Source organism: Lepidochelys kempii, chromosome 5, assembly GCF_965140265.1.
Source record: "Lepidochelys kempii isolate rLepKem1 chromosome 5, rLepKem1.hap2, whole genome shotgun sequence".
Taxonomy (NCBI): domain Eukaryota; kingdom Metazoa; phylum Chordata; order Testudines; family Cheloniidae; genus Lepidochelys; species Lepidochelys kempii.
Genome location: NC_133260.1, coordinates 93556112 through 93578491, shown reverse-complemented (window position 1 = coordinate 93578491; position 22380 = coordinate 93556112). Strand labels below are relative to the sequence as shown.

Sequence of the window (22380 nt, the reverse complement as noted above, 5' to 3'; positions counted from 1 at the left end):
GGAAAGTACAATTTAAAACCAGCATACAACAGTAAAGTAGTAGAAAATATTTGCTGTAATAAACACAAAGGAAAAACAAATCTTTTATACTTACCATCACATAGTGCCTCTGCATTTCTGTCTTTTCACTTGCCAGTTTCTCACATTCCAATTTAAGGCTACAGAAATAAAACAGACACTTTAATGTAAATGTTATGACAGTTGTTTTGACATCTACCTGCCCTATTTGCACTCTGATAGCTTATTAGTCCTTTCCCTTCAATGTAGATACCATAAACTTTAGCCTGGTATAACAGAAAAACTGAATATGAATATAAAGAGTACATAGCATCCAGTAAATCAGATCAGACTCATTTTAAATACATACTAAGTAAGGCTTTAATATCAAAACACTATGCTTAGGGTGATTACCAAAAATTGTCACAACCCCCAGACTATGATATTGCCTGAATTCACTATAGTTTAAATATGAAGTAAAAAGATCTTTCTAGGTGACAGGAGTTAGTGTACCAGAGTTCAACAACATAACCACAGTAGAAGACTCACCTGCATTTCAGTTCTAAATCTTTACTCCAAGAAGTCTCCTGATTTTGTACTTAGCTATTTTGCCAAAGCCTTGAAGATGTATAGCCTTTGAGCATTATTTAGAATTTGATACGCTTTTTCTTTTTATATACGTATGAGAACAAAAATAAAGTGAGGGAACTGTAGTTTCAAATAACCTGGACCCTTACTACTCCAACAGCTCTAATTAAAACAAAATATTAAATACCGTTTCTTTGCAATATGGACTGGTAACTGACTTTTTTTAATTAAAGAAAATAGTAAACAATCTATCAAAGTGGTTGGTGTGCATGCTCACCTTTTTTTATATATAACAGTACACCGTTTAAGTTTTGCCATTTTTAAATATAAGAGCTATCAAAAATAGGCTCCAGAGGCCTTGATAAGTTGGGTTTTATCTGTATAGATAAACACTATATATACACACACATCATCATGAAGACCTAATCCAAACTTCAAAAAGAAGGACATTTGTACTTGAAGCCTCCTATTCATCTCTGCTCAGCCACAGGATACAGCTACACACCAAGGAACACATTCCCTGTTAATGCCAAAAGTACTGTCTATGCAATGAGGGAGAAAATACACCCTTGATATCTGCAGAGACCTCAGCAATAAGCACAAGAACTAGCAACACAGTTCCCAGCTTCAAGGATGGCATAGCAACCATCACTCAAATCTACCAAACCAGTGAAATTCACTTATCTGTGGTAGCACACTAAAATACTTGTATGCTTTTTTAAAATCCTTATTTGCTCTTTAAATACTGTTTATTTTCATTTTTATATTTTTGCATTAATATTGTAAACAAAAAAGTGCAAACACACTACATGAGAACTAACCGTAACATTTTCTGCTACAGAGTTAGGGTGGATATTCTCTCAGAATACTTTTCATTTATGTAGGTTTTGCACTTAAGGATCCTACCAAAGAGTTAAATTTCACACTCCCACCCTGAACATTTTACAGATGGTCACGAACATAATATTAAGTGACCGCGCTGGGCTTAGAACCTACTGGTCCCAAACTCAGTCACTCTCATTTTCACCACTAGACTCCACTGCTTCCTACTGAACTTCTAGCTCTTATTAAAAGCTTATTTCAACAGTGCCTTGGTACTGGAATGCAGAAACATGAGGACAAAGGCACCCATTGACCTGCTGTTCTGAACACAGCCAGTTACAAAATTCCCAAGAGCAAATATTGACAGTTATTGTGAAGCACTAAAAACCAGACAGAAAAAAGTTCATCTGAACAGCAGCAAAACAGGCTGTGAAAACAATGGCAAGGAAAGAAAAGGAGGAGTAAATGACAGGGTTTAACTGAGACTCCACACGCCACCATCTGGACGCGGATATAAAACACCACTTCTCCCACCAGCGAAAGTGGAGACAAGAAAAAAGAAACACACCCCACCGAACAACACGTTGTGCACTAGCCTGAATCCTCAAACGCAGTATGTGCCTGAGGCCTATGGTGCAGAAAGAATTGGTTATGAACAGAGCATGCTGCACCCACCTGTGATACTGAGCTTGCAGGAACTGAAACTCCTCTTTGATCCGATCCAGAGACTCTGGAATAGTAAATTTAAAAGGCTGACCTGCAGCCTGGTGCGGTGTCTAGAAAGGCCAACAGAGGAAAAAGCAGGCACAAGAAAAACGTTTCAATAAAAAACAGTGAGTAAGGCCCTAGGATAGGCATGAAAAATAAGCTACTTATTCCACTGTCTGCACAGCTCACTTGTTAGGAACCATTCCCCAGCACCATGCCACCCTACACTCCAACTGGGGCACCTCCAACAGCAATGGGTCCCACACTCATAAACATCACACCCCAGAAAAGAGAGGGAGCTTAATTCCAGCACAGGGTACAAAAGGAGAATGCTAGGGAAAGGGGGAAGAGACTTGGGGACCCAACTCACCCCTCAACCTGGTCACTATTACTCACCACCCCTCTCCAAAAAAAAAAAAAAAAAAAAAAAGTTGGTTTTCACTCCACCTCTGGGATATAACTCCACAGGGATGGGCAACAGGATCCACCCCCAGCCCATTACACTTGTCACCACCATACCAGGGAAAGGAGTCGGTGCTAACTCCTCCCTGCGGTAAAATCACGTGCGGAGGGAGGGGGGCAGCACATATCCTGTCTCTGCTCCAGGCAGAGTTTATTTGGCCGCAACTGAAGAAGGGGGAAGGAGCCAACCTGGCGGCGAGGCGAAGGAGACTCCCGGCCCCGCCATTGTCATTTATATGCAAATAAGTTACATATTAAAACAAAGGGGCGAGAGGGAGAAGGAGCCCGTCGCACAGTGCCCTCCAGTACACAGGCCGGGTCCGTGGTCCGGGAAAGGGACACACGGGGAGCAACCCAGGAGGGGGCAGGAGAGCCAAGAATTTGCCCCGTGGCCTGTTGCGGGTCTGTCGCTCTTGGGGCAGGAAGCCCTGGGGCCCGCAGGCCAGCGAGGGCTGGAGAGCGAAGCCCTCCAGGCAGCGACAGAGGCTGGCTGGGCAGGCAGGGGTAGGAGCCACTCACCCAGCAGGGCAAAGGGGATCCCCTCTGCCATAGCGCTCCTGCAAGGCAGGCAGGGAGGGGGTGCCGCGAGGGTAGCCCGGCCCAGGGGTTACTTACGGGATGCCGGCTCTGGGGGAACATGGCTCTGGCCGCCGCTTTGCTCCTTTGTAGCTCAATTCTCCACTCAGTCCCCAACTTTAGATCCCGAGCCCCGAGCAGCCCCAGCGGGCAGACGCCGCCGCTCAGCGGCCCGGCCGCGGCATCCTCCTCCCGCCGCCTCCTTTGTTGTTGTAGGGCTGGGGGCTCGGCCAGCCACGCGCCCCCGCCGCTTTCTGAAAAGTCACCGGCAGGTGTCGGCTCCGTGGGCGCGTCGGCCCCAGCCGGTCCCCAGGCCACGCGGCTCCGCTGGGCGGGGGTGGTGCAAGGCGGGGGGTAACTGCTCCCCTCGCTGCCCGACCTCCTCCTCCTCCTCCTTCTCCGGCCGCTGCTTCTGTCCGCAGAGTAAATAATCCCCTTTCGCAGGCTCGTAACTCGTGCAATTGTAAGACCGGAAACTCCGAGCGGAGGCGACTCCTCTCCCCACAGCTCCTGCCCGCAGGGGAAATCCAGGCCGGGGCGCGGGCGGGCTGGCACCGGCGGGACACTCAGCAGACGGGGGCGCAAGAGAAAGTCCCCAGCGAGCGCCGCGCTGCTCCCGGGCGTTGGCGAAGGGGCCGGTGGCAGAGTAGCGGGGGCCGGCTCCCGCGGCACGTGCACCGCGGGGAAGGGGAAGCCCGCACGGCGGAGACTCCTCGGGCCGTTGCAAAGCGAGGCACCAACCCCCACGCCCTGGTCCCAAGCCACCCACCCCCCGGCGGGACTAATCAAAGGGCAGCTCCTCCGCGCACCACCGCCACTTCAGCCTCCTCCGGCCGGGCGCGCATCGGGGAGCAGCGACTCTCACCAGCGCCCCGCAAGCGCCGCGCGCAGCAGCATCCTGGGCTCTCCCGAGCCGGCGCCTCGCCTCGCCTCGCCCCGCTCACGGCCGGGACAAAGTTCTCTCCAGCGCCCCGAGGCGACACATCCAGATCCCGGCGGCTGGGGCGGGGGGGGGGGGGGGGAAGCAGCCCCGCAATTACAGCCGCCCCGCCATGGATAATAGTGCGCAGTAGGCAAACTTCGCGGGGTAGGGCCCGGGGGGCGCGGCGCCGCGGCACTAGCAGGCTCTCTGTAAACGGGACCCAACGTATCCGCCCGCGCTGCTAACATTAACACGCGGTTTCGCACTCCTCTAGCTAACCAGCCACCCGGCCCCGCCCACTCGAGGGGAGGAGGGGATCGCTGGCCAATCGCCTGCTCACCAGCCAACGTGGGGTGCTGATGTACTCCTCTCAACTGCCCAATGGGACAAGGCTCTGGTCCCGCCAGCTCTCCTGGCGGAGTTGCAGGACCCTTCCGAGCGGACCAATAGGAGGCCGTGGAAGGCTCAGAGAGGCAGGGAGAACGGGAAGGTCGGTGGGAAGGAGAGGGGGAGAGGCTGAACTGTCAATCAAAGTAACGTGGGCGGGGGGGCAGAGGAAAAGGAGGAGGAGGGAAAGGGAATGATGGGAGGCGTGTATTGCTGGGATCTGGTTTATTCCTCCACTTTTCCCTCTCCCCTTTCTCTACTCTCAATCTGTGAAAGTAACACGGAGAGAGAAATACTGCACCCTTCCATGGAGCAGGACAAGCTGCAGTTAGAACCAGACATACAGTACCCTGGTTACACACACTAGCTGGGGGGTGGAGCCTTACGCTCCAGGCTTTGAGGTTGGTGTTCACATATCTATCTGTATTAAATTTTTCTTAGAATAATTCGCCTCAGCGACCAGACCCAACATGGACAACTATAGCCCAAAAGAGAATTTTTCAGAAAATTATGAACATGACAAAATTGGGGTTGTAGAGAAAGACAGTTTACCCATAACATCTACTGGTGGCCCACTATTTTACACACACGGACTTTATGTTTCAGAGTAGCAGCCGTGTTAGTCTGTATCCGTAAAAAGAACAGGAGTATTTGTGGCACCTTAGAGACTAACCAATTTATTTGAGCATGAGCTTTCGTGAGCTACAGCTCACTTCATCGGAAGTTGTTGTTATAATACAGATATATAGCCCATCCAAAACAATATTGAAATCACATCAAATAAAAACAGGTCCCATTCTGCTCTGTTTTCCTCAGGTTTTTATCCAGAAGAACTCAGTGCTGTTCATTGCTGTAAATTGAAAGCACGTTTGGGCCTATGATTTTTGATCCCAGAGTTTACATCTAATTCTGAGGGACAAATATGGCATGCATACACATTTAATTTATAGGTTACATACACATAGGTGCACAAACTGTGGCACTTGTTTATAGTATACTCCCATAGAGAGAAAATATAGTAAAATGAAATGAAAGTCTCAAACTTGATCTAATGCACTGTAATGCACAAACTGCAATTTAGTTACAGTGGCCTTCAGACAGAACTGAAGTTGTCCTTTGGATAAAACTGACTTTTTCCAAGAGGGTTCCACTGGAGTTAAGTAGTCAGAAACTTCCAATATTATAAACAGTTTTTGGTCTATTGGAAGTAGACTAGGGGTCAAATAAATTCCAAATGCTCCATGTATGACTACTGCCCCGCCAAATACTCACACAGCCCACAATGGGATATAAACATCTTCAGAACACATCCTCCAGTAACAACCATCTTATTCATAAAAGAATTTAATAATCAAGCATTATGTACTAGTAGCTTTAAAATAATGCTTTAATAAATAATTTAAATTTAATGCTTTAAAATAATTTCAAATAATGCTTTAATAAATGTTCATATACTTATTCAGGTAATATATTTTACCTAAAGGAGAAGTCCTAAAATATCAAAGGGAGTCACTGGAACATAAAAGGAGCAATTTTATAGTAAACATTTTCTCACCCTACAATTAAACTTACCTTTAAACGTTTATGTGATTTCTTCATAATTGTATTAAATTTCACTATGTAATTTAAATTAGAACTGATTATGGCTAAAATTCAATAGGAGTGAAATTGTTACATCTCTAAACAAGAGCAATTTATGGCTTTATTCAATTCGCAGTGTTATTTTTTTAAACTGCATTATTACCAGTTTTACCTACAATAAAAAATGACAAAAGGCGGGGGTAGGAAGGACAAAAAAACAAAGCAAACTCTCATTACCTGCGAGTGTTTTGCAAAACACCAGATGAATTTTGCACTCCTCAGGGTTTTGAAATTGAGTGCAATCTCATAAGTAAGAAGGTATATTTTCTTTTTTCACCGTTTCCTAGGGGCAGTCAACAAAGGTTTGCTTTTCAGTAGAAGGCAGTGATTGTTGCACCAGACTGTAAATTTGTCTAGTGGTCCATGCAGAGCGCTGGGAGTCAGAATTTCTGAGAGTTCTATGCCCAAAACTCTGCCAACGATTTTCTGCATTATCTTGGGCAAGTCAGTTCACCTCTCTGTGTATTGGTTTATCCATATAAAAATAAGTATTAGCATATTTAGCTACCTCACACAGGCATTAAGAAGCTTAATTCATGCTTATAAAGCACTCTAGATTCCCCAGATTAAAAGTGCTATAAAATACAAACCATTATTATATATGCTGTGGGTGCACCTGGTAGTTATGGAACCTGAGACAACATAACACTTTCTTATCCAGTTTTGGTTAATACTATGCTTAACCTGCTGGCACAAGTTGTTAATGAGATAAAAACAGATAAAGCATTAAAACAACAGTGTATTTTGGAACAAGAACAGAAGTGGATTTTTTTAATTGCTCACCTACATGAAAGTTGAAATGTCTTATGATCTTTATTTACAATATTTAAATTTTTCAGGGCATGTTTTAACAAATACAGCTCTCTGTTTTCCTCATACCTTTTAACAAGTGCTTTCTGACCTACTGAGATGCTAGGAGAAGAGACTTAAGGGTATTTTGAGCCTCTTCCATCAAAATCAGTATGGAAGAGCAGTAAAACCAGTAGTAGAACTGTTTGGGGGTTGATTTTTTTTTTTTTTAATGAAAGCTGCTATATGAATAAAATAAGTAAGTAAGTAAATTAAATAAATAAATAAACTCTTTCACATATTTAACTTACAGTTGAATACCATGGTTGATGGAAGGGGACCAAAATCTGTTCTTGGTTACACCTATGTAAATGTAACCTGAATTTAATTCAATTGGAGTCTATGATGTTCCTTAATACTTAAACCAGTGGAACAAGAGCAAAATTTGGATAAGTGAATAAGCCTATAGAAAGCTGTATCCCATTCAAGGTAATATATTCTCCCAGATTGTTATGCTGTAATATTTATACTACTAAATTCTCTAACTGCATTAAAAATAATGGTGTTTAAACAATCAAGCTGCTTTAGTCTTATGTTTTAAATAAACATACAATTTGCAGAGGCTGCCTTCAATATTAATATACCAGAAATCTTTCCGATTAATCATAATTTCTACTCTTCTGTCTGAAGTCTGTTAATTTTCCCACTATGAGCATATTAATGTAATTTTCTTACTTCAAACAGCATAAGAGCCTAATTCTGTTTTGATTATGTACCAATACTAACATTGAAGTCAGTGGGAGTTTTGGGTGAACAAACAAATCAGGATCAGGCACAAAATGTAGTTTTAGTATATTAGGTTTCAGATGTAGCATCTTGCTCTGTTAGGGAAATGACATTCAGTTTACACCTTAGATGTTTATGGGTTGTTGGTTTTTTTCATTTCCAGTTAACATTATTGGTTACAAGCAATATGAATATATGTTTTCAGGTTTTTAAAAATTCCCACAAAGTGGCAATATAATAAAATGCTACATGATGTCAATTATTAGGACTTTGCTAATGCAGAAGAAAACTCTTTCTAAAATTTGTATTTTATTTCACTCTTTTCCAACCCATAATGCAGTGAGAAAACATATGTTAAAAGGACAATTATAAAATTCAATAGATTTTATGCTTTTAAAATTCTGGATTTCAGAGTTCTTTGGATTTTCAGTCAGAAAAAGAAAGTACATGTGTTTAAATATTTGTTTGCAATGTGCAAAGAGTACAGCTAGGAGCCAAAAGTAAAAGTGCCTGAGTCATACAATACATGTAATACAGTAGTGCAATATTGTTGGGATTATAATTGTTATGATGAAATGCAAAAGGAGTATTTGTTTTTAAGATTCTACCTTATTTATTAAATCAAATGATGTGAGAAAGTTAAAAGAATTAAATTTCTCATAATTCACTATCTTACAGTTAATATCTGTTCTTTACATTTTTTATGATTTCAACTTTTTCTTTCAAATTAATAATTTTCCTTATGCACAGGAATTTTTGAAAAGTTCCAGAAGAGCATCTCTATGTTACCTTCCCTCAGTCTCCTGCTGTTAAAAAAATTCTTCCAGACTAAGTAGGAAAAAAAATCAGTAGCAAATCATGCAGCAGTAAAACCTCAAATAAAATCAGATCCAAAGAATCTCTTGTGGTTTCGCACAATATGGTAAAATTAGAGATTGCAGGAAACGAACAAAATTAAATTGGGAACATCTGAAGAGAAATGACCAGACTTTATGAAAATGACACATTGACTGGCCAGTATGCTTTTTTATCAACAATTTCTTTGTTGAAGCACAGATCAAAGGAACCTGCATATGTTTTCATTTTGTTCTAATTAGAAAAATACATCCAGATGTTTAATAAGCATTCTGTTGGTTTTTCTGCATTGATTAGATATGTTGGTACTGTTTGCTTACAAGTGTAGCTGGATCATTAGCTAATGCAAAGAAATGTTTGCAGTGAGTTGCTAATTAGGTCTTTTGGAAACTCTCCACACTCAGGAACAATTTGTACAGTGGCCAGAAGAATTTGCGGTACTTGAGGAGTTGCTTTCCCTTCTGTGTCTGGGAAAAAACAGTCAGTCCCTTTCCCTAATCTTCTTTTGCCTACAGGGATTGCAGTTTGATCCCAGTGGGTTGAAGTGCAAATAAATTAGGAAGAGACCACACACACACACACACACAAATCTCTTCTATCAGTCAATCTGCAGAAATGCTATTTGACAAAAAGTTAACCAATATGCAGTGTTTAAGACTAAAATGTGTTAAATTTTCCACCTTAATGTTATCAAATACACAGCATTTTTGAGCATACTCTAGAGACAGATGGGGAAGCCCTTTATGATAAATGAGTGTACTTGAATCCATTACTGTAGTACTTATAATTAAAGTAGCTCCTTTACAACTTCAGTACTTTTGCAGAGTACTTAGAGACAAAGCTTAGGGGAAGTGAATACATGCCTGGTGAAGGAAAAGGAAAGGGTGATTAGAACCACAGGGAGGGACTCTGAGAAAACGGTTTGCTTTCATAACTTTAATCTTTTATACTGTGTTAAAGTTAAAAAGGTGTCAGAGATATTACCCATTTACAGTGTTGTCAGAGAAATTGTTTTAGACTTCATGGCTCCGGCCTGATAAGCTTCTAGGTGCAGTGTCACCTTTCAAAAGATGCTTGACAATGTCAATGACCTTTATAATGAAGACCACCTGTCAGTACATCATGCTTTTGCCTCTCTCTACAGAGAGAAATCATAGAAGAAAGAACAGTGTGTATTTTATGTAGCAAGCACACACACATGCACACACATCCTGAAAACACACATATGCTTAACTTTATTCATGTGAATAATCCCATTAAAGACACTGGCACTGCTCACGTGAGTACAGGTAAGTATGTTTGTTAGACATTATGGGATCAGCGTTGTACATAAAACACATACACGCACTTTTATAAATGAGGCTGTATGAATCCAGAGATTGTATTTTCCTCTGTGTTGGAAAACACCTAGAACTATTAAGATTGCTACCACAAGATAGGTGGTAATAGTAAAAATAAATGGATAATATACCATTGGTACAAATGTTAATTTTTATAAGCTATGACACTTCTCTCCTCAGGTCTACAGTACTCATAAAACTGGTATTTTGCAGCTATTATATACTATGAATGCATCAATAGAAACTCCACAGTAGAGGTTCTGTTGAGATTGTATCTAAAGCAGGACTTAAAATTATTCTGCTTCACCATGAAAATGAATGATTGAATTTAATCTCCAAATTTGGCTCTCTAAGTCCTAATAGGACAACTGAATTTTTCTATGTAATTTTTAAAGTAAGAGTTGCTTTTGTAAATTAAACATTTATAGTACTCCCTTTTTTGAAATGTTGCCCTATTTCTCACATTTCTTTGGGCACCTCTAGCTAAACAATCGCATCTCCCATGCTTCAGAACCACATATTATGCAAAAATCTCAGACACAGGTCACTTTTAAATTGTAAAATTAAACACATAAGGAGTTATTCCTCTTATTTATCATAATCTAATTGGCTTTCACCAAGACTAGCCAACAGAACTGCACAGAAGGATCAGCTGTTTCTATTTGCCCTTATTGTCAGCCTGCTTCCTTGACAAGAAGTAACATTTTGACAAACAAATGACATTTTCCAAAAATTGTGTTATTTATTCTCAAAAATGGTTTTTGTCAAAATCTTTTGACCTGCTCTATCCCTAACTAACCAGTGGTTGCCTTGCACATTCTCCTGTATTCCTGGTGAATCAGGGAGACAGACTGGGCAGCAAAAGTGAGAGGAAAGGGTCTGGAAAAAAGCTCTGTCAGGTCATAGGGAGATAGGAATGTGGGAGAGATTTGGTGAGGATAAGGGGCTCAGAGGGAAAACCATTATCTGCTGGGAAGTTGGGGGGAACATAGGGGAGGGTTGTGGCTGTGAAGGGCACCTGGGGTGAGAGCACCCCAATGTCTGTGCTGATGTATAGACACACAAAGGGCTCCTTTGATGCTCCTGACTCATCACCTGAGCACCGCGGCAGCAACACCCTGAGGAGCCCTTCAAACACTGATCAAGACACACTCTGGGGAAATCTTGGCCCCACTAAAGTTGATGGGAATTTTAACATTGACTTCAATGGGAACAGGATTTCACCCTCTGTTTCCCCAGCAATTCTGCCCTGGCCCTCCAGCATATTGAGGCCTTGTCTACACTGGGTTTGTAACTATCTATGCAAACCCCCAGCTTAGACCGGGGGATTTAAGATTTAAAACGGGGGAAATTTAGGCTGCTGCTTTTATGTACTAGGGAAGCAAGGCAGAAGCATAGAGGGAGCCTTTCAAGCATCAATGCCTGGACACAGAGACACCAGGCTCCCCCGTCTCTTCTACCTAAACTAGCCTCAGATTGACGGCCCTACCAAATTCATAGCCATGAAAAACATGTCATGGACCGTGAATCTGGTCTTTTATGTGCTTTTACCCTATCCTATACAGGTTTCAAGGGGGAGACCAGCCTTTCTCAAATTGGGGGTCCTGACCCAAAAGGGAGTTGCAGGGGGATTGCAAGGTTATTTTAGGGGAGTTGTGGTACTGCCACCCTTACTTCTGCGCTGCCTTCAGAGCTGGGCGGCCGGAGACCGGCAGCTGCTGACTGAGGGCCCAGCTCTGCAGGCAGCAGCACAGATGTCAGGGTGGCCGTACCACACTGTGCCCTCCTTCCTTCTGCGCTGCTGCTGCTGGTGGTGGCGCTGCCTTCAGAGCTGGGCTCCCTGCCAGCTGCCACCGCTCTCCAGCTGCCCAGCTCTGAAGGCAGCAGCAGTGCAGAAGTGTAGCAGTACTGCAACCCCCCCCCACAATAACCTTGCGAACCCCCCCCCAACACACACAACTCCTTTTTGGGTCAGGATCCCTATAATTACACCACCATGACATTTCAGATTTAAATAGCTGAAATCATGAAATTTACCATTTTAAAAAATCCTATGACCGTGAAATTGACCAAAGTGGACCCTGAATTTGGTAGGGCCCTACTCATGTCCCTGCCATGATACAAAGGCACTGGACTCCCATACAGCCCAGGCTACTCCCCATTGCACCTCTTTGGGGAGCCAAGGTGAGATGGAGGGATTATGTGAGAGGAGTGCTGGTCTGCATGGGAGCCAGGAAGAGAAACAGGATTGGGGAGCGTGGAAGACACTGGAGCTATGCAAGGTAGCATATGGGGTTAGTGGATAACATATCCATGAGCTAACCATGTGAATAACTATCAACTCTGATATCTATACTGAATAAAAAAACTGAGAAATCCCTCAGAAAAATGTTACTTTTGAGTTGATTGTTACATGCAAATCAATCACTATATGCTTAAAAAAGAAAGGAAATAGCAGTTCAGATCCCCAACACCCCATTTACACTCCACTTATCTGTTCCCCTTCTCAACCAGAACTATCACCCTTCTGCCATACACAGTCCACATAAGCCAGCCCTCATCCTAACCAACCACTATGTAGCCCTCAATTCTGACCATTCATATAATATACCAATGCACCCAGATATGCAGATTTAAATTTTATAATTTATTCATAACAAATTGAGAACAATCATTAATAAGATAGGTCTATCCAAACACAACGTTTTTAAACATTACATAAGAACACTTATTGCAGCCTGTGTCCTATTTTTGATTCCATTATTCTGATATTATACTACTAAGCAGTGCAGTTACGTTGGTGTAAAACTGGTGTAAAGGAGTGAAGAATCAGGTCTACCATTTGCAGTCAGATCTCCCCTGACTTAATACAAAAGCACGTTCTGTCTGATAAATTAAAGCCACAGCAACCCTGTACCAGTCGGCAAAACACATGAATGTGTAACTAATAAACATGGTGGGATACTGAACAGGTTGAACACTGATGTACAGGATAAAGCTGGCTTGAGTCATGGTAAGGGAGACAGTTCAGGATGGAGAAGCAGAACTGATGACTGGAAAATAGATGGGATGTTGAATACAGAACTGTTGGATCCTTGCTTTTTGTGGTTTACATAAATAGAGATGAGTGCATCCCGTAGCTTAAAGTTAAGGAATGATTTTGTATGGGAGATTTAACCTCTCTGTATAATATATAATTTAGTATGGGAGATTATGGATACAAAATTCTTCATTAACTTTGAGTTAAGGTGGCTAGTCTGCAGATCCCACCAACGCAAACCACAAAAAGCAAGGAAATAAGTAGGACGTTTGTGCACATACATATATATCTTTTTTAGTATAAATATACATCACAGTATATTGAATGGAATGTTTTTATATTATGCACATGGATTAGTAGTGACTAAGTGTTAATATTTTCCCATTAATTCCAGGTTTTCACACAACTGGAGTAAATACATTATTAGTCTTCTTGAACTAGTTCAACTTGAGTGTCTTTCTGCCAGTGCTCTCCACATTCACAAGTGAAAAGAAAAGGAGTACTTGTGGCACCTTAGAGACTAACAAATTTATTTGAGCATAAGCTTTCGTGAGCTACATTCAGTGCCTCCGATGAAGTGAGCTGTAGCTCACGAAAGCTTATGCTCAAATAAATTTGTTAGTCTCTAAGGTGCCACAAGTACTCCTTTTCTTTTTGCGAATACAGACTAACACGGCTGCTACTCTGAAACCATTCACAAGTGAGATATCCTTGAAGGACATGGACAGTATTTTGGGCTTTGTAGAAAGCTGCCAGTTACATAGATAATTAATAATGAGATTTTATGAAGTTGGGCACCTTTTTGAACCCATTCTAATGACTCAGAATACAGACAGTGCACGTTTTGTTTTTTGTTTTTTTCGTTTTTGCTTTTAGGTCAAAGAGTAGGAACCATTTGACTAACAAAAGAAATAATTAGTTAAGCATTTAGTGATATATTCTATACTCATTGCACATAGCATACTCTGCAGTCTTGCAGAACAATTGTAGAATATGCCATGTAATTTTCAATTAAGTGCACTAGCTAGACTGAAGGCCAGTTACTTCCATGCAACTTCGTTTGGAAGCACTGAATGATTTTTTTTTCTTTTAAAAAACATCTTTTAAAGCTGATCTACCTTATGTTATTTTCTTCACTTTCTTTTTTTAACAACTTCAACTTGCTTATATCCCTTATAAATTGGTTTTAATGATTACCATTTATTCAAACAAATACATATTTTTATTTTGAAATGACACCAGTAAATCAAGCAGATATGATGACTGCTTTCTAGATGAAAGGATCTTGGTCTTCAGTCTGAATTAATAGTATATACCTTCCTTTCCCTTGAATAGTGTTGAAATTACAGTTCAATTCAAAACATAATACCACACATTTTGAAGTAAAATAAACTTGGGGAAAAACTATGGTCATTATCATTGCTTAGCTTTAGCTCTGTGACAGGCCCAGTCTACCCTGGGAAAGGGGACATATTTGAAAACAGCTTTTAAAAATTATTCAAACACGGCTCCTGCTGAACCTTTTCCTGGCACAGTGGACTGGTGACTGTAGATAAGGCCAAAAAATGTTTTTAAATGGTTTGTGAATATGGTTCTAACTCATGCCAGCCATTCAAACCATGAGCCAAATTATGTCATCCTTAATTGAGCAAAACTCCCATCGGAGAATTCCTCAAGGATGGATGAATTTGACCCTATGTTTGAAAACAGTAGGGACGTGGGTGAAATCTTGGCCCCATTGAAGTCAATGACAAAACTCCGATTAATTTCAGTGGGTCTAGGATTTCATCCAATATGCCTGCTTTTTATCCTACAAAATTATGAGTGCTCTAGGAGGTGCTGAGCATCCTGTCAATGAAGATCTACAAGTAAAGTTCTGAGAACTACGCACCTGCCAGGATCAGGTTTTAATCTGGTTTTCAAACATAGCTCCCTTCTCAGCATAGACTGGGCATCAGTAAAGTTGTTTATGGAGCATTTGTAAGTTTTTTGCAGCTGTATGCAAATGGGTGGCCATCTTGTCCTGCAGCCACTTATGCAACAGTCTCTAATAGTTTTTCTGCCTGTATAATAGAGCTGGGACTTGTTACAGATTGATTTATAAGACTTTCCAGGGTGTGTACACATACACACAAAAAAAGCTTTAAAATACTTTAGTTGGAACATGTGTACTAGCTACTAGATTTTTAAAAACCCCACTTTTTTATCATTTGCTCAATTTCTGTAGCCTTTCCACTTAATCCCACAGAAATTTTAACCTCTAATGGCCACATACTAAAACTTTTAAAAATGGAAATATTCTGATTGATTTCCAGATTATTTTGACAATCCTCTGGTGCATTGTTTTATGGTGCATAAAGTTGAAACTCATCAGTAAATCTCCAGTAAAAGCAAAGAACAAATTTATCTGGGTAATAAGTATTTGAAAAGCAATAGATGGTGGCAAATAAAGTTTATTTTTAACTGCTACTTCAGATATTTGCTTTGCTGTCTTTTTTCACTGAAAGTAGTTGAGAAAAAACATTAAATCAAGACTTGGGCCTAGTTAGATTATTATCTATAGGTTAGATTATTTTTCAGTAGCAAGAATGATTAATCTTGCATACAAGCTAGGCTGTATTATATTTGATCCTCTGAATTTAGGTTTATTTCATATCTAATACACAATTATCAGCTTTGTGCTAATAAATAAACCTTTTGACTAGGGCTGCTTTTAAACTAACAGAGAAGGCATGAGTTCGATGATAAAAGCAGAAGCCTTGGACTTCTCCAATTTTTCCATGCTAAGTGTATTTTTCCAGCATCCCACAAACAGTTATAACAAAAAATTACAGATTTCCCGCAACATGAGGAACAGAGAAAGAAAGACTCACATGTGACAGATGGTACTTATGTCATTTAAGGTTCTCAGATACCACCATGATGCACACAGTACAAGAGCCTGAATAGCAGAGGACAGAATATTGCAACTCCTGATTTTTTTCACAAAGTTCAAAAGAGACTTCTTACCTGGTAAATAGAGAAAATGCTTTATCTATAGATATTTTAAATCCACACGTTCAACTCACAAATAAGACAATCAGTGGATCAAGACCAAGACATAAGTAAAACTGATTCACATAAGTAAAACTTTCAGTTCTTGGAAACAACACAAACAAGTCAAGCCTAAGGTCACCTCACCACGATTGTCCCAGCTCTCTCGAAGTTGCAAATGGTTATGCAGAATGCACACACTAAAAAGCATATCTGTCTTACAATGTCATAAAACCACCCCAGGAAATGCAGTTCTGTTTCTGGTTTTACCCATTTACACCTTCTGTTCCTCAATAAAAATGGCAAGCTGCAATTGACACCTGAGAAAGTGTTACAAAACACTGACAAGTATTAGAGTAATGCTGAAGAATATAAACAGCCTGCCTCAAGGAATATTACTTTTCTTTAGATTATCTGTTTTCAAATGTGTGGTTCTTTGACAACAGGCACCTTAAGGTAATTCTTATGAATAAATCAGTTCCCAGACAATACATTTAATTAAAGTGACATGAAGGTTGTAAATGTATATCAACAACCTAAGGGAAAAAAGGTTAAGAGTACACTGTAGTTTTAAAAAAAGAAAAGGAGTACTGTGGGTGCCACAAGTACTCCTTTTCTTTTCGCGAATACAGACTAACACGGCTGCTACTCTGAAACCTGTAGTTTTAAAGTCAGCAAGATAGGCAATGCAAAATTAAGGTGACACTTTAAAAAGAAGTTTTAATGAATGGAAATGCATGGTAGCACCGTCAACCTTAACTCTGCCCCATATCCCACCATCATCCTCATGGCAAGCAAGTCTAGGGGGAAAAACAGTTCAAACGAGTTGGCAGTTTTTCAAAGAGATATTATTAACGGCACAAGAGCAAACTATCCCACTGCCTAGGGAAGACAGAAAGTATGGCAAGAGACCATGGTGGCTTAACTAGGTCTTCAATGATCTGAAACTCAAAAAAGAGTCCTACAAAAAGTTGAAACTAGGTCAAATTACAAAAGATGAATATAAACAAATAACACAAGTACGTAGGCACAAAGTTAGAAAGTCCAAAGCACAAAATGAGATTAAACAAGCTGGAGACATAAAGGGTAACAAGAAAACATGCTACAAATACATTAGGACAAAGAGGAAGACTAAGGACAGGGTAGGCCTGTTACTCAATGGGGGGGGGGAGACAACAGAAAATGTGAAAATGGCACAAATGTTAAATGACTTTTTTGTTTCAGTTTTCATCAAAAAGGTTAGTAGTGATTGAACATCTAACATAGTGAATTCCAGTGAAAAATGTGGTAGACTCAGAGGCTAAAACAGAGAAAGAACAAGTTAAAAATTACTTAGACAACTTAGGCCTTGTCTACACTACCAAGTTTTGTCAACAAATGTGATGTTGACACTCAAAAATCAGCATAGTGAAAAATCGGAATGTCATGTTCATACTCGTTCCCTCTGTTGGCAAAGCGTATCCACAGTTGGGGCACTATCATTGACAGTGTGAGCAACCCACTCTGGCTACCTATCCCACAGTCCAGCTCGACACCTTCTGTCGCTAGGTGTTGTGGGAAGGCAGAGCAGATCACAGTGCATCTTGGGACCGGGCTTAATGTCCTGGGATGCATTGCTTTCTGTCCCGGCACTCCATGCGTTTCTGGCTTTCTTTCGCAGCATTTTTGAAATGGTCCTTTGCTGTGCACCCCAGCAATTTTGTGAGAAGGGATGGATCCTGCACTGCTCTCCGATGCTCTGTGAACGGTCATGAAGACATTGTGGATGGCAGTGCAGTTCATCATGAAGTTCCTAACTGAAGAAGACTCCCAGGTGCCTGACATGCTGCATGACATGGATAGAAGCAGGTTTAGCTTGCTTTTGGCGTTCACAGAACAGCAGTGTAGGGTAGACTATCACATTTGGGCTCGGGAAACAAGCACTAAACGGTGGGATCATATCGTCATGCATGAGTGGGATGACGAGCAGTGACTACAGAACTTTGGAATGAGGAAAGCCACCTTCCTCAAACTATATGTGCAGCTCGCCCCTTTACTGCGGCGCAAGGACACCAGAATGACAACTGCCCTATTGGTAGAGAAGCACGTGGCAATTGCTGTGTGGAAGCTGGAGACTCCAGACTGCTTCCAGTCAGTCACGAATCAATTTGGAGGGAGAAAGTTGACCGTTGCTAATGCACGTGTGCAGGGCAATAACTTCCATCCTGCTGTGAAGGACCCTGACTCTGGGAAATCTGTGTGACATAATAAATGGGTTAGCAGAAATGGGTTTCCCTAACAGTGGAGAGGCAATAGCTGGCAGACATATTCCAATTTTGGCACCAGACCACCTTGCGATGGAATATCTCAATAGGAACGGGTAATTCTCCATGGTGTTGTGGGCACTTGTGGATCTCTGTGGGCATTTCACTGACATCAACACAGGGTGGTCCAGGAAGGTGCATGACACATTCATCTTCAGGAACACCTGCCTGTACAGAAAACTACAAGTGGGGACTTTCTTTCCAAACCAGAAGATTACAGTGGGGGATGTTGAAATGCCCATAGTGATCCTGGGAGATCCGGCATACTCCTTACAGTTGTGGGTCATGAAACCTTACACGGGACAACTGGACAGCAGTAAAGAATGGTTCAACAACAGGCTGAGTAGGTGCCAGATGACAGTTGAATGTGCCTTTGGCAGATTAACGGTGTGCTGGCGATGCCTTTATGGCAGGTTACACCTTAATGAGGATAATATTCCCATGTTCATAGCCGTGTGCTGTACGTTGCATAATCTCTATGAAGCTAAGGGTGAAAGATTTGCTCAGGGGTGGAGTGTTGAGGCAAACTGCTTGGCTGCTGATTTTGAGCAGCCAGATACCAGGGCTATCAGAGGAGCCCAGAGGGGAGCAATTTGAATCAGGGAGGCTTTGAGGCAACACTTTGAAAATGAGAACCAGTCATGTAACTCTCTGTGATTGGTGTGGCAATGTTACATTGCGTGTAGTTTTCCTCGGAAGCAATGGTGAAGTTTGGGGCCTTATATTACCGTAAGCAAATGATTAAAATGCCTGTGCATGTATTGGTAGCGCCTGCTGTCTCAATTTGTAGGAATCAAATAAAGATCAGTTACCATTCGAAAGCTTCGCTTTTATTGCACAAGAAACAGCACACAAACGCACACAGATGCTTGATGGGAAAGCAGGAACCAGGGAAGGGCAGACTTTCACACCTGTGCATACGTCCAGCTATCATTGTGAAAGTTGTCCGAGCAGGTGGAGTGAAGAGGAAACCGAGAAGTCCCAGAAAGGGGAAAGGACTATGCGGGCGGAGTTTTTTTGGGGCGGGGCATGGAAAAGAGTTCTGAATGTGCTGCAGGGAAAGGCAGGCACAGATCTGTTCAGTCTGCAGCATTATTAAAGACTTCAGCATCTGCGGTTGCTCTTCTATTACTTTAATCATCCGCTCAGTTGTGTTCTGATTCTCTTTTCTGTCCTGCAGTGCGGCTTCCCAGCACTCCTTGCATTCCCTTTTCTCTGCATTGGAGCAGTGCAGTACCTCCCAGAACATGTCTTCTTTGCTGCGTCTTGGGCACTTTCTTATCTGGAGGAGACACTCGGCTGGGGTGTGGGGGGTGTTCCTGAAGGCTATATCTGCTGAAGCACAAGGGACAATGCACCGAAGCGGGATTGTTAAATTCACACACAGTATTGAAACATTTCAGTTAAATACACCTTTTGCAACATAACAATCACTTTCTCAGTGACCTTTGGTAGGTACACATCTCTGTGAATACTTAAAGGATGGTGAGTGTTGCGGGGGGGGGGGGAGCGGGAGGCGCTCCACACAGGGAAAAGAGCACATACTCTGCAAGGGTCGTGGTGAAGACGCCTAGGGAAAAAATTTTAAAATTCTCCCACACTTTGCCACAGGCAGGGATTCTAGCAGACATCTCACTGCTAAGGGTAAGCAGGGAAAAGAGGGTACATCTACTCCATGCTTGTGGCTTCCACGCTGCTCCCGATGCACAAGTGATTGCCGACTCACATGGGAAAGCTTCCTACAATGCAGGAAGGAACAAAGCTGCTCTGTCATGGAACTTTTGGCAGAGGATTGCTGAGAACTTCCAGAAAACTTTCCTGGCGATCTCTCTGGAGGAATCCTGAAGGTGGACAGGGGAAAGTGTTAGTAGATTTGTAGATAAAAAGTAAGATGTGAAATAAATTCACCTTAATTACAGTTAGAGGGGTGGGATGGGATCGGAAGACAAATGTTTCTAGTTTGTATATGAAGGATAAAAGCTGAGATCATGTAGCTAGCTTATGAAGGGATGTGTAACTGGAGTTGGGTCTAACAGTTGGGCAGGTGACTTATTTGTACCAGTTGACTGGTGCATATCTTAGTGTGTTGAGAATGTGACAGTATAGTGGAGATCTTGTTGTGAGTGTTGACATGTCTAAATCCCTTCAATTTCTTTGAATATCTCAAACTTGTTCTTCAAAAATACATTATACTTTTAAAAATCTCTGTTTCACTCACCTTTCCTTTATTTCCTGGGTACAGTAGTCCTGCTAGCTGCAGATGAACTAGGAAAAGGAGGCTACTTGCTGGAGTAGCAGAAGAGTTAGGATTAGACCTTTGCCTCCTAGAACATATTCTGAAATGTGTCTGCTGTTGAGCCACATAATGAATAGGTCTGTGGTAGGATGAGGGTATCTGGCAACTTCTACTGTGGTATATTTATCTGGTTTTAGTGAAATTAATGAACCAGAGTCATTCAGCACAGAGACGCCTATGGTCTCTCATTTTTACAGCATTACAGGTTTAACATCATATCACCACCAGTAGGCTTTTTTTAAGGTGCTAGTTAACTTCCCCCCAGTTAAGGTTACAACCAGCCTACATTATATTTTAGCCCCTGCTATAACTTTGGTTTGGAAAAACTAGTTTGTCCAGAAACCTGCCATATTTAGTCTGAGGGCAAATGAGAATGTTTCTGCAAAGCATGTGGAAAACTAGTCAAGCTTTTGTCTTTATTTTGTCTCCCTTTATTTAAAAAACAGTTTGTTACTACCTTTAAAATGTACAATATACATTAGTTAAATCTCTTGAATACTCATGTGCTGGCTATATTTAAAGAAAACAAGTTGTAGTTAAGCAAAGTTATTAATGATTTTGTTGTGCATAGGTTTTGATGCAAACCTGCTCTCACTAGTTATGAGCCCTATCCTGTTCTTGTTGATGTCTGTGGCATCTTTTTTTTGCCACTGACTTCAGGGTCAGGACTGGGCATGTATTTATTGACTGATTGCAGATTAGTAAGACCATAAGGGTCCATCGACAGCTGATCACTAACCAAATTATTTTAGCTCAAGTAGTAGAGGCCTGTGACTTTGGAGCTGGAGTAGCAGGGTTCCAGTCTCAGCTCTGCATGTATGTGTGGGAGATGAGGGTAGTTATTATGGAGACTCAGCCTGACGAAGACTTTAGTTAAATCTCTTGGCTCATTAGTTACATGATGTTCACAACATATGCAATGTATTAATAAATGGGACAAAATATGGTGGTATTGTATACAGAGGTGAAGAAAAACAGGTCTATCCTGAAAAATATTACAATCTAAGACTTCAGTCTTGCAAATATTGTGCATAAAAATATGATAGCCCAGACCACTGCCATTGATTTCAATGGGACTCCACACAGATACAGGGATTGGTGCTACCACAGCTGTATAAAGGGGGATGCACCTGACATCTAATTGAGCCACTCTGCCTTGGGGTGGAGGCAGAACCATTAGGGGCCCCACAAGTGATGGAAAGGCACATTGTCTTCATGATGATGATCCTGTACCCTGGGATCTGTAGGACCCTATTGGTCACAAACCCCTGTCCTCCACTATTGAAGAATTTAAATAAAAGTTCATTGGGGGAACTATAGAATTTCCTGGAGTGTTACAGGCATTTCTGCATAGGGTGAATTATCTGGTCTCATGTTATTACTGCTCCCTGCTGAGCAGTTAATAAGTAGTATGCTAAAAATTATGAAAAGCATGAAAAGTTAACAGATTTAGTTTTTTAATCAGCTATATATGAAAATTTCTTCCAATATGCACGTTCATTTTTACATGTAGCCTCTCCTTAAAGGTTTGAATCAAGTTTCTTCCCTTCTCTCCCTGGTGCTTACTATCACCAATTTTTGGACCAGTTTCTTCCCTCTCCTCATTTAGGTCAGGTTCTTTTCTGGCACCTGGTGCCTCCACCCAAGGTGACTCCTCACTGTGTCACATACCCGGAGGGGGGGTGTCGCTTGAGAAAATTAATACTACTTCTAGCTGGCAAGGAGTGTAAAAGCCATAACACAGGGGAACGATAAAGTAAATAAAACAAAACCCAACAAAGAAATGGCTAACTATTAACTGTATAACAAAATAGTGACTTTACTGGGGACAGGAA

General features: G+C 41.6%; 1 protein-coding gene across 3 annotated transcripts in view; it reads right to left on the bottom strand.

Annotated features, from left to right (window-relative positions):
* Positions 1-3958, bottom strand: part of TLE1 (TLE family member 1, transcriptional corepressor) — a 93506-nt gene extending 89548 nt beyond the window's left edge. For all 3 annotated transcript variants that reach the window (XM_073345080.1, XM_073345081.1, XM_073345082.1), the window contains exons 1-3: positions 3193-3958; positions 2083-2183; positions 95-158 (exon numbers count right to left, since the gene is read on the bottom strand). In XM_073345080.1, coding sequence (XP_073201181.1) covers positions 95-158; positions 2083-2183; positions 3193-3216 — 189 coding nt within the window. In that variant the 5' untranslated portion in view covers positions 3217-3958. The remainder of the gene's footprint in view (positions 1-94; positions 159-2082; positions 2184-3192) is intronic.
* Between the last annotated feature and the right edge of the window lie 18422 nt (positions 3959-22380).